Source organism: Mauremys mutica, chromosome 2 (genome assembly GCF_020497125.1).
Source record: "Mauremys mutica isolate MM-2020 ecotype Southern chromosome 2, ASM2049712v1, whole genome shotgun sequence".
Lineage (NCBI taxonomy): Eukaryota > Metazoa > Chordata > Testudines > Geoemydidae > Mauremys > Mauremys mutica.
The window spans coordinates 169,478,775-169,491,936 of NC_059073.1; the positions used below are offsets into that span (position 1 = coordinate 169,478,775).

The 13,162-nt window shown below is 39.0% G+C and overlaps 1 protein-coding gene across 1 annotated transcript in view; it reads right to left on the reverse strand.

Annotated features, from left to right (window-relative positions):
- The window catches only part of ICE1 (interactor of little elongation complex ELL subunit 1), a 65,073-nt gene that overhangs the window by 41,628 nt on the left and 10,283 nt on the right, over nucleotides 1-13,162 (reverse strand). The window contains exons 5-12 of the mRNA XM_045005040.1: nucleotides 12,431-12,542; nucleotides 8,901-8,977; nucleotides 6,480-6,517; nucleotides 5,253-5,335; nucleotides 4,901-4,940; nucleotides 4,756-4,815; nucleotides 765-854; nucleotides 576-635 (exon numbers count right to left, since the gene is read on the reverse strand). Of these exons, the coding sequence (XP_044860975.1) occupies nucleotides 576-635; nucleotides 765-854; nucleotides 4,756-4,815; nucleotides 4,901-4,940; nucleotides 5,253-5,335; nucleotides 6,480-6,517; nucleotides 8,901-8,977; nucleotides 12,431-12,542 (560 nt within the window). The remainder of the gene's footprint in view (nucleotides 1-575; nucleotides 636-764; nucleotides 855-4,755; nucleotides 4,816-4,900; nucleotides 4,941-5,252; nucleotides 5,336-6,479; nucleotides 6,518-8,900; nucleotides 8,978-12,430; nucleotides 12,543-13,162) is intronic.

A 13,162-nucleotide genomic window follows, 5' to 3' on the forward strand; every position in this document is an offset into this window, starting at 1 on the left:
AGCTCAAAATGCAAGATTTAGACAAAACAAGAAATGGACTTTAACATTACAGTCCTCATTTCACATTCTGACCGCCGTCTCCAAGGACACCAAAAGCTAATGTACCAGATAGAACAGAAAAGAAAAAAAGTTACATAACTCAGAGTATCTGTGGTTCTTAGAGATATTTTGTACACACAGATCCCACTTGTAGTGCAACATCTTGCTCATGAGATCAGAATATTTTGAACAGCAGTGCATGCCTGGCATGCTCTCACGTCTTCCCATCCCAGGGCATGTGGGGTGGAGCAAGCATGACCACCTCAGTTCTCTCTTACTATTCATGGCATTGAGAAAGAGCTCAGCAATGTCTGCCTGCTACCCTGTAGTACCTGGTCATAGAATCAATTGTTTTTTCTAGATATTTTAACCACACCAATATTTGACTTAATATTCAGCAGGTAAGGTGTTTAAGACACAATATAACATTTTTAGAATAGCTAATTTGTAATGCTCGGAGATAATAGATTAGCATTTAGCCTGAATTAGTGCATTTATTTTTAAAGCAAATACATTAAAAACCTATTGCAACATACCTTCTGTAAATAACTTGCCTGTTTTTTCTGGCATCTTTGAGTGACCCTGAACAGAAGACGCTAAGAAAAAAAATAGTCATTAGTAAAATTTGTTCTCAATGAGAAAGAAAGAAAGAAAGAAAGAGAAAGAAAGAATGAAAGAAAAATTGCTTTCAACAGCATTCCAAGACTTTGTGTGCTCCATCTCACCCAAGATATAATCATGTTCCTGGTTCTGTGTTTTTCCTGTTGTGCTGTCAATGCACATCCAAAGCTCCTCCAATAGCAGCTTTATTTTTCCTGTTAAAAATAAATACTTTACAATTAAACAGCTTAAATTTGTCATATCACTTTTGTTCTAAGTAAGCATACACATATGAATACAGTAAATTAGAGAATACTAAAATCTAGCATTATATATTATATATTAATTACAAGTGTAAAAAAAAGGTAAAGCAACCATTTTATCTGGGGAAATATATCCCACATACCCAATCCAGGAGTTAACTGTTCTTCAGGCAGGTGCTTCTCCTGGGTAGGAACTTAAATGCAGTAATTGTAAGTTTTCGTGTACATTTGCTTAGCTACAATCAAGACCCAATATCCTAAGCAGTAGATCAGACCTGAATCATGCAGCAGGTAGTCCTCACTCTGTCAGTGGCTCAACACTTAGTGCAAGGATGGTATAGAGGAACCAAAGCTACACACTGCTGCATGTAGGATTTGCAGGGGATAGAGAGGCTGTAGTTCATGAGAAGCACAAGCCCCAGTCCATTGCTTGGTCCTCACCATAGAGAGTCTTTGAGACTTTAAGAAAAATGCTCTCCATACTGAGCTTCTAAGGCATGCAGGTGCGGGGCTCTCTTGTCCCTAAGCCCCTGGCCTGCAGCTCCCCATGCACTGTGCCAGCCATCACTTTCTCTCCTCCTACCGATCTCAATAAATTCAGAAGAGATAGAAATGAAACAAGAAATTTGGGAGCAGATTCAATCAAGTTAAAATTAATGGAGGTTTTTAATAAATTTAAAGATGCCTACCTGCCACTTCCTGCTGTAACATTAAGACAAAGACCTTATTTAAAAGGCACTACCAAAGCACGTGAAATTAAGTAAATGCAGATAGATTGATATTCTGAGTGTTAACTTTCAAAGGGGTGTGAACTGAAATGGTTATAATGAAAATACAATTACAGCAGCACTAAAAAGAAAAGCAAAAAAAATGAAGAGAATGCTAACAATCTTGTGAACATATGTACAGGTGCACAGGACCAGACCAATGGTCTACCTAATTCTGTCAGTCAGTAGCAGTTGCTTCAGGGAAAGTGCAAGAATCTCTGAAGTGTGAAATTATAAAAACCTGCTAATAGAGCAAGTTTTTTCATAATGTCTTCACAGGTTGGTTTACGGCATAAAGTAAAAGGGTTTGTCTCTTACTACTTTTTTCTCTTTTTACATTACTAATGAAATTTTGGATACTTGTTATAGTGTGAGTAGTCTCTTGGCCTAAGGCCATGATCAAGTGTCTTGATGTTTTTGGTCTTTTGGCCTCGAGATGAAAAGCTTGTCTGTGTCTCTGGAACCTTGAGGTGAAAATATTATCTAAGTTATATCTATTTATATAAATATCCAGCCATTTTTGGCATCTTTATAAACTCTTCGCCTCAATGGTATATATCTACAGTGAGGCTGGGAGGCGATCCGCCAGCACAGACAGAGAGACTCATGCTAGCACACTAAAGATAATAATGTGGACATTTCAACAAGGGCAGCAGTTCAGGCTAGCCGTCCAAGTCTGACTAACTCCCAAGTCTGCTGCAACGTTCATATTGCTATTTTTAGCATGCAAGATAGTGTAGCTAATGCAAATCTGTCCACTCACACTGGGATTCATGTTTCCCATTGGGTAGACATACCAAATGATTCCTTGTGACGAGCTTCTTTGGCAACCGTATGTCATGAAAAAAAAAATCCATTTTATCAGTTTTTAATTCGCTTCCTTTCAATTTCGCTGATTATCCACTTGCCCTTGTATAATGTGAAACAGTAAATAGGAGCATCTGCTCCACTTCTCTGTACCATTCATGACTAAGGCTGCAAGTTTGTCATGTAGGTCATGGATTCCGGGACTTTCCGGGACCTCCATGACTTCTGCAGTGGCTGGTGCAGCTGGCCCAGGGGCCACCCGAGCAGCTCCGACAGCTCCTGGACCAGCTGCACCGGCCACTGCTAGGACAGTCTCAAGCCGCCATGCCCCTCTCCCACAGCCACAGCAGGAGTTTAGGTGTGGGAGGGGGCTCAGGGTCATGCTTACCTCAGGGGGCTCCCCATAAGCGACAACATCCTCCTCCCTCAGCTCCTAGGTGGAGGTGTGGCCAGGTAGCTCTGTGCACTGCCTCTGCCTGCTAGCGCTCAAGGTCCACCCCCCAAGATTTAGTCAAGGGTATGTATTACAAGTCATGGACAGGTCACAGGCCATGAATTTTTGTTTACTGCCTTTGACCTGTCCATGACTTTTACTAAAAATACCCATGACTAAAATGTAGCCTTATTCATGAGCTCATCATAACAAGAGTATATTTATAATGATGTCCGTTCATTTTGATCTCTATTACAAAATAAGTTGTCCCTATCTTCCCTCTCTTTATATGGATTTTTTCCATGTCTAAGCATTTCTATCTGCTGAATCATTCTATTTCTGCTTATATCCTTTATTAGATACAGTGATGAGAACTGAACTAAGTATCCCAGATGAGGGTGTACCACTGTTTTATGTCATAGTGGTATAATATTTTCCATCCCTTTTTCCATGCACCCTAAGTGTATCCTGTATCAGTGTCACTGGTAGAGAAGAACACACAACTCAAGATACAACAATAAATTTTAGACTAGCTGGAACATGTTTGTTTTTGATAGTTTGTGTCAGATTACCACCATGTAGCTTTGTTGCAGTTATGAAAATTGCTGTGGTGTCACACTTCAACATGACCTCTATACATAAATAGGCATGTTATGTACAATAGGTATTTTCCACTGCCACCTGTCATTTATGGGTTCTCTGATTCAGAGATATCTACTTAGCAACCATTTTCAAAACAAACTTCTCATTAATAGCAAAGCCCTCCCACTTCCTGAAACTGAAATTAACACACCAAATTAGAAACAGAAGGATGACGTGAAATGCAAATTAACTAAAGTTTTCAAAACCAAACAAGCAATAAGTAACAAATGTCAGACTTATTTGTATAAGTCGTATACAAATGCTCTAAAACAAGGAATAGAACCTGTCAGAAAAAAAAGGAAAGTGTTTCCTTCCCCCGCCCCCATTTTTGTGTTCATCAAAATTTTGTAGGTAGTTTTTAAAAATGAAACAATTGGTGTTCAAAAAGAGCACATGGGTGAGAGTGCATATATGAGCTGCAAAAGTACAAGTTAGGCAACCCTCACTTAAAGTGAGGAATCCCTCCTCAGCAATTAAATTAAAATGCATTCTGGAAGAAGGTTATAGTCAGGACAGTGTTTGCTTTGCTTGCTCAGCCATTTCCATTTGGAATTAGAGAAGTAAATAGCAGAACGGTCTACTGAATATTCAGCAGACGTGTTAGCTTCATGCAAGGTACAAGGCAGAAGTGATTCATTATGAACAAATTTTTCATATCCCTTCTTTTAGGTCATTCTCCCTGGATTTCTGCCTCCCTGGGGAAGGTATAGCCTGTCGGTTTGACAAAGAACACCAAAGATTTAATTCATATTTTGTATCATTTGCTTTACTTGCCTCTTCATTATCTGAACTGAGGATACTGGAAAATGGACTGAGATGATGGGATATCTTCCAGTCTGTTGATTTGTTTTCAGGCTGGATTTTGGGTAATTGTTAACTGGTGTTTGCATATGAAAAGTGAAAAATTGTTTTAAAAAAGTGACAACTTAAAATGAATATGTCTTTAGAGTCTCCTCAGCATGAAATAACAGAAATGAATTGCATATCAACTTTAGTGCTGTATATTCCCTCATAAAAGTATATTGCTTTTCATTCCTAATACCAACTAATTCTGCTCTTATAATATATATTCATTATAAATCCATTTCCAACCATCTGCACTGCTAAAAATACTGCTGCCAAGGCAGCAAAATATATTTCTGCAGAATTACAGTATGTTTCAAACCATCTGTACTGCACAGAAGAAAGTCTAACAGAAGTGTACCTTTGTCTATGTTTGCTACTGGATCTTCTCTTGCACTCTGTGTCTCTGCATGTTTTAACACTGAAAAGAACGAATACAGTTTAATGACATACAGAAAGTAACAGTTTAAATACAACTATAAAACTGAAAGCAAACAGAAACTCACCCTTTTTGCATTTCTCTTTGGGAAAGTCATCACGTTTTCCCTGTTTAACATTAATTAACTGTGTTAAATTGCTATGCAATACATATATATTTTACAGTATTTACATTGAAAAGACCAACGATCTTTGGTCAATATTTAGAGTGCACTAACTTTATAAATGCTGTGTAGATTCTGAAACAGCAACTAAAATACTAAATGTTGTAACTCAATATCCCCAAGCTAATTCAAGATCTTACTATAGTAGTAAATAGTTGAATACCTCAAGGTGAGATATTCATGAAATTCAGTTATTGTATCAACTGTCTTTTAGAAATACAGAAAGATTTTTTCCCAAAAAGTTGCCAATTACTACCTGCGCCTTCTTTAGCTCCTTTTCAAGAACTTTCTTTTCAGTCTTCAATTGTCTGAAGTCTTGCATATGCTTTGTTGCAGCCTCTTTATTTAAGGAAAAAGAACCACAGGCATGAGACTACTAATGCACAACTCAAAGTACCTGAAACCAGCAAATACAAGTGTAGAATGCACACCTATGGAAACACCCTGCATTTCTGGTTTGTTAACCTTTGAAAGTTTAACTGGGATCCATCAATGTATGTGTGATTTCTTCTGAAGTATTTTACCAGGATTTTAAGTTAAAATAAGACAACACCAAAGCAGCACAATATGAACCACCACTCATGAACTTAAATACAACCCCATACTTCCCAGATAGGAAAGGCAGGTCCAAGCTGGATGGTGATATTTTTCACATGACCTATTATCCTATTTAATGAAGGGGCTAGGGAATTAGAAGTTAAATTAAAAATAAAAATGTGTTGATGTTTCATAGGAATCTGGTCAAATTCAGACCTAGTATATAAGATGCAGGTCCCTTTGACTTCAGTGGGAGCCATGCTCACTTGCACCAAGGCTGAATATGATCCAGTTTCAGCATTGAGTACAAAGACCTTTGGTACCAAACACTCACCTGTAGAGACTTTATTAAGGTGACTTATCAAAATTAGAGAGCTGAAACCAAAGATACTGATTGTAATGACTTATTATTTATGACATCCTGACATACCTCAGGAGATTCTGGAGCTATAGTCTAATTTCTGCATTTTGTAAAGCACCATCTAAGAACCTTTTCTCCACTACAGATGTGTATGCTATGGTTCATTCTCAACTTTATCATCCTTCAGATATTTCAGCTTTAGAGCCAATAAATGGGGCCAAAACAGAGCCTATCATCTTTCTTCCCAAACCCTTTTTCCTACCTTCATTCTCCATTATGACTGACATTAATATATCCTCCATGTCACCCAGGTCTGCAAAATGGAGGTCATCTTCAACTCCTTCCCCTACTCACATCCAGCCCATGACCAAATCTATTTGGCTTTTTCTGCATAATTTTTCTAAAATCTGTTCCTTCCTTGCTGAATGTTGAGCAAATCACTCAATCACACCATTAGCTCTTATCTCAAAAGCAGGACAGGCATTTAGAAACCTCCGTAGTGTAGTCAAAGGGGGCAGGCTCCCCAGCCTTCAAGCCAGAATTTTAGCCAAGTTCTTTAAATATGAATATGAAAGTGACAATTACCTTCCAGTTTCTTCACTTTGGCTTCCAGTTTCTTCTTCCTGACCATCAAAATAAAAAAAAAATTTTAAAAATTAAAAAATGATTCTATATATTTAGATCTCACTATGCTGCATAAGAGACCAGCTGAATTACAAATCAATCCAACAGTTTTTGTGTAGAAAGTACATTCAGCATCTCATAGACTAAGTTATTTAAGCCAAAATCTTCTAACCTGGGTGCCTAAAGTTAAGGACTTAACTGTTTCTCAGAAGTGCTCAAATTCACGGGGGCGGGGAGAGAGAAAAATCAGGCCACTAAGTGAAGTATCTAAATATGGATTTAGATACTTTACCTGAAGCAACAGTCTGAATATTTGGGCTTAACTTGTCTGTGCTTTAGCTACCCCATCTATAACAATAATCCCCAAACTTTTTACTCTGTGCCCCCCCACCCCTTACCCCGTCTATGCACTGCCAAAGCTGGGACCACAGTCACAGCCAGGCTGGGAGCCAGGGGCAGAGGCCAGAGCCACAGCTGGGGGTGGGTCCAAAGCAGAGCCATGGACGGCGACCAGACCGGGGACCAGGGTCGCAGTTGGAGAGGGGGCTGCCCCCCCAGGGGAGTGCACCCCACAGTTTGGAGACCCCTGCCCTAAAAGGGGGAGAGAGTCTGTGCTTAACAAAGTTTGAAATAAAGCCACATTAAGAGTCACTGAAAGAGGGACTAGAACTCAGAAAACCCTATGTCCCACAGCCTCTATTTGATTCAGAATATTCGAGTACCTAGATATGGCTGTAAATGCCTAACTTTTGGTACCCCAAACTGCAAAAATTCTGACTTCAGTGACTTGCCCAAAATGAACAGAAATTTATAGCAGAACAAGGATCAAAACAGATTTCTAATGCCTTCTTTACTAGATCATGGTACCTCTCAGGAAGTTTTCTTCACATCATTGCATTTAATTATGACTGATAAAGAGGGTAATAATGCTTACCCAACTTCTTAAAGCAGAGACCAAGAGATAACAATGGACTAAGAGTAATGTACTTTACATTGTATTTAAGACATTCTACATGATTAAGTCTATTGTAATGTATTTATACAAAATAGAGAGGCCATTTCGATATTAGAAAAATTGCATCAGTGTAACTAGATTAATTTCAAATAAATTTTGCTTACACAGATGCAATGCCAGAGTTAAGAATACATATTTTCTTAACAAGGGCATATCCCAATTTGAGAGCTTAACATCCAATCTTGCTGTAATTTTTTCCTCACAGCAAAGGCCCACATTATATTAAGATTCCAATGATAACTGTTTTTGACACAGATTTATAGAAGAGATAAAAGACTACACACATTTTAGTCAAAGACAGCTGAACCTTTAAGCTTTATAGATACTTAGACCTTCAGGGGAGCCAGTTTCCAGGCCAATTAACAAAATTAACTAATGCATTTGTAAGAAAATAAGTAGTTAGATATTACACAGGCAGAAAATGAAATTAGCTTTACAACAATATTTAAAGAACAAAACAATATTAATTGTATAGCTCTTCTGTGCTGTCATTTATTCCTATAGAATTCCATAGCCACTAAGGACGTGCAAAGTGAAGTCATTACACAAAACCCAAATCTTACTTTAGTATCAGAGGGGTAGCTGTGTTAGTCTGGATATGTAAAAGCAGCAAAGAGTCCTGTGGCACCTTATAGACTAACAGATGTATTGGAGCATGAGCTTTCGTGGGTGAATACCCACTTCGTCAGATGCATATCATGCATGTATTCACCCACGAAAACTCATGCTCCAATACATCTGTTAGTCTATAAGGTGCCACAGGACTCTTTGCTGTTTTTACATATCTTACTTTAGTTACATTAACTTAAGGTTTTATTAAGGGTATATCTGCACTGGAGCTGGAAGATGTGAATTCCAGCTGGAGGAGACGTATCCACATTAGCTCTGACTGAGATAGATCACTAAAAATAGAAGTGCAGCTGCGGTAATGCAACAGGCCCAAGTACCCCAAGTACGATCCCATCTGAGACCACAGGTACATACTCAGGGCAGCTAGCCCCTCACACCACTACAGCTACACTTCTATTTTCAATATGCCAGCTACGTGCTCTGACTCTCAAATGCTGCACCATCTTTGTTGAAACTTTCAAAATAAAACTACAGTTTTCCATGTTTCAGGATAAAGGAAAATTTCAGCACAAAATTGTTAAAACCAAGCAAGTCAGAAGCAACTGAAAATAGGGTCTTACCATGGGAAGCATTAGGGAACCTTAACAATAGGTGTTGATGCCAGATCCCCCTATTATATTTGCATATAAAGAGAGTAAATACAAATAAACACAATCTCTACTGACAATTTACAGGTAGCTTGTTCATTTCCATAGAAATGATAGACAAGAGTAAGTTCTTAGAAAAGAATGACTCACATAGAATCACTTTTAGCAATTTCTTCTTTCATCCGAGCATATTCCAGATGAGTCTGCTGATAAATCTTCAGAGAACTCTAAAGAAAATGACAATAAAGCATGTCCTTATAGTGGACAGAAAACAGTGGGTTGGCAGAATTTTGCCTGTTCTACAGTACATAAATGGACATTCTATCCAGGAATAAAAACAAATTAGAAAAGGAAGTGTTTCACCTATGATTCGTGTTCTCTGAAGGTACGAGCTGAGACAGCTGTATTTGTCTGTGTTCCCAGCACCTAACTAGATGGAAACTCAACGTTAAATTGCAGAGTGTGAACACTGTGGATTGTACGTTCTGCCCTTGCTGAACAGGTGCCAGTACCACTTAACCCATGCTGACAAAAGGAACTAAGAACATTAATGAATGAATCCACAAAGTACTGTCTATAGTGAATACATAAGTGTGGATTTAATTCCATGTATAAAATCAGAAACAATGATTTAAAAGGTAATTGTTTTCTCCAAAGGCATTCGTTGTTAAACCTAGTAAATTCCCATACTTGGAGATTAAAACACATTTACGGATACTCCTACAGAAGACAGCCTCAGCCAAACAATGAAATAAGAAAAACTATTAAAGGCAAAGTATCAGAGGGGTAGCCGTGTTAGTCTGGATCTGTAAAAGCAGTAAAGAGTCCTGTGGCACCTTATAGACTAACAGACGTATTGGAACATGAGCTTTCGTGGGTGAATACCCACTTTGCATCCGACAAAGTGGGTATTCACCCACGAAAGCTCATGCTCCAATACGTCTGTTAGTCTATAAGGTGCCACAGGACTCTTTACTGCTATTAAAGGCAAAGTCAAACAACAAATAGCGAGCAAGAACTAGTGTTAAAACTGCCAGGAGAAGTAAAGCATAACTTCTACAACTCTGGGCATACCCCATCTCTCCTAAGGAGTATAGGTGCTGGAGAGTTCAACACTCCAGCAAGATATGTACTGAAGCCTCCAGAAGCCAGAGTTTCTGTTAAGTAAAAGCATGTAATGATTTGTACTGTGTGACTGGTAAAAGTAAGTAAAGTGGTATAATCCTTCCACGCCACTTGGACTTCTCTAATACTTTCCCTATACTAAAAGGCAAGCTCTCTCTATAACAGCTAGAACAGCTGAGAATCCTATGCAATAGTCTGCTATTTGCCTGTCAGAGTCTCATCAATGCTCCAGCCTATAAAGTCTCCTGGAAGCAAACCCTTTCATTTGCCAGGCCCCAACAACTCATACAGGATTCATAAAAATCTGACAGAAAATTCAGACTTTGTCACAATCATCCAAATTATCCAGGCACCCAAGCACAGCAAAAAATGCTGAAAATTTCTTCTCAAAGTATTCAAATATATTATAGGTTGAGGAAGGCAAAAGGATCAAATTAAGTCAAGTAACCCATATTCAAGTGTTAGAAAAGTCTCCAAATGCTTAACTTCATCAGGTTAAGTCAGATTAAAATGGACTATGGAAAGAGCAATAATGAAGATGAGCACTACCATCAGAACCAGGGAAAAGGAACTCTCAGTAGCAGGGTCTGTACAATTCCAACACAAAATGGAATATACTATCAGCTGTTGTAAGGCAGCAGCCCTCAAAACTCTCTTGCTATGAAAATCAGTCACAATAGAGTTATGACCCTTTAAGAGCAGGGATCCAGTACAATCAGTATGCTTGAAGTATTTTCAAATAACAATGGCAGAGGGATGGGCTAGAACATCTAAAAGGTCTTCTTGCTCTAATGTATACAGTTTGCAGACAAAACATTACTAGAAGCTTAACACAAAACAACATTAACCTTCACAGACAACCCACAATTCTTTTATAAAGTATCTCAGTAGCTCAAAAGGACACTAAATGCCCTCAATAGATTGGCTAAAACAACAATACATTATTACTTTATATTTATATAGAAGCTTTCATTCCAAAGGATGTCAACCCATTTTATAGATTACCCACACCTGAAGGAATCATTTCATATACCAATTAAAGGGGACACTTCACTCACTGCCTAACATGGGCAGAAAGTGGAACTATTCATTGTGGGCAATACATGACACCCCAACCCTCTAGAGTTTCAGTCTAAGTCTTGAGGGCTTTGCCCAGAGTCAAAGTTGTATCAAGGGTCTCTGGCATGAATGCTTTGCACTCCAAACACTGTGCTAGACAGATACTCTCCCCGGGGCTGAAAACACACTGGACACAGAAATCCAATTCAGGGAAAATAAATTGGCACAAGGCACAGTATTTGAACCCTCTACATGGTTCTTTTACCAAGCAAGACCCTGAGCACTCAACAACATGTAATTTGCAATATCTAGAACTAATTAATTATATGTAATAAAAGCATAGAAAGAAAGGGTCTGTGGTGCAGATCTAGACACTGCAAACAGGTTTCAGAGTGGTAGCCATGTTAGTCTGTATCTGCAAAAACAACGAGGAGTCCTTGTGGCACCTTAGAGACTAACAAATTTATTTGGGCATAAGTTTTCATGGGCTGTGGGTTTTAGCCCACGAAAGCTTATGCCCAAATAAATGTGTTAGTCTCTGAGGTGCCACAAGGACGCCTCGTTGTTTTTGCAGATACTGCAAAGGGTTCTTTGAGTACTCTCCATAGCGCAGGTGAAGGCACAGAGGCAGGTGGATGCTGCTATCTCTTATGTAGGTCTCAAGCACACATTTAATGCCACTACAGGGCACATGCAGGCAGTCCAACTAGACAGCTTTGAAAGAGGATTCTGTGCTTGAGACACCACAGGATGTCATTTCCATGAGTTTGAAAGCATCAACAATCTTCAAATAATTACCACTGCACTTTCAATACCTCCACTCTAAGAATGCCTCATATTCAATGGCCAAAACCTAGTACCGTGGCACCCTGGGGACTGAATTGTCTTCCATCCAAGTAATGAGTCAGTTTAGCTTGAAAAATGATAGGCCCACCTGTATGCAAGCCATGTACATTATAAATTCTGAAATTACACATTAATATTTTACACTTAGCTAGATATTGGGGACATTCTGTACAGTTTGTTACACTTAATGTTAAACCTGACATCAAAGAAGGTATCCTAAATAATGAGAGGGATAGCTCAGTGGTTTGAGCATTGGCCTGCTAACCCCAGGGTGGTGAGCTCAATCCTTGAGGGGGCCCTTTAGTGACCTGGGGCAAAAATCTGTCTGGGGATTGGTCCTGCTTTGAGCAAGTGGTTGGACTAGATGATCTTCTGAGGTCCCTTTCAACCCTGATATTCTATGGCAATAACACCATTATAACAGATCTATGTTCAGAGTAAACGTGACAGAATTTGAAAATTTATGACTCAGAGCTGCCAAGCAGTTTGAGGGAGAGGTGAGATCACTCCAAGATGTTTTGTTGTCACTGCTAAAGTTAAGATACTGGCGGTAAAACTAGTGGCAAAAAAATCCTCTAGTCTGTTGCAACAAAGGATTTATTAAGGAAAGATCTCAAACTTTTAAACAATCCTCATACTTTTCAGCATACCTTTTTCTCTTCCAATTCTGCTTTCAGAGACCCCAATTCTTGCTGACACTTTTCTAGAGGAGAGATTTTTTGTAGCATCTGTTCCACTTGGTGACGAAGAGTGTTATTCTCTCTGAAATGGACAAAAAACTACAGAACATGCGGCCAAAAAACATGGATTTTGTTCAAGTCTGAACTCAGTGCTGTATTTCCCAAGACAGCAGTACCTTGCTTTCCCCTACAGGACAGTTGAAAAAGCTCTCCAGCTACTTGTTTGCTTTATTGTTGTAGCTGTGTGGGTCTCAGGATATTAGAGACAAGGTGGGTGTAGTAATATGCTTTGCTGGCCCTGAAGAGCTCTGCGTAAGCTCAAACGCTTTTCTCTTTCACCAGCAGAAGTTGGTCCAATAAAAGATATTATCTTATCCACCTAGTGTCTCCAACTACTTGAACATTCTTGGTGTGTAAGTCAACTGAGCATTTATCCATGTAATATGCTTTCTTCATAGAAAATTTGGGTCAGATTTAAAGAGACCTGAGTAGAGTGTGTAAGCCTAAGTTTCCACACTGGATCACAGATCATAAATAAGAATGTAATTCAGCCCTCTCCACTGAATGCATTTGAGTTCCTAGACCTCTCACTTTTGAACAACAGAGGCAAGATCCTCACCTCCACTTTGTGTCATGTAAAAAGGCCTCAAAATCGTGAATCTAGCTGGGGGGAGGATTCCCCAGCACAGACATTGTGTAAGA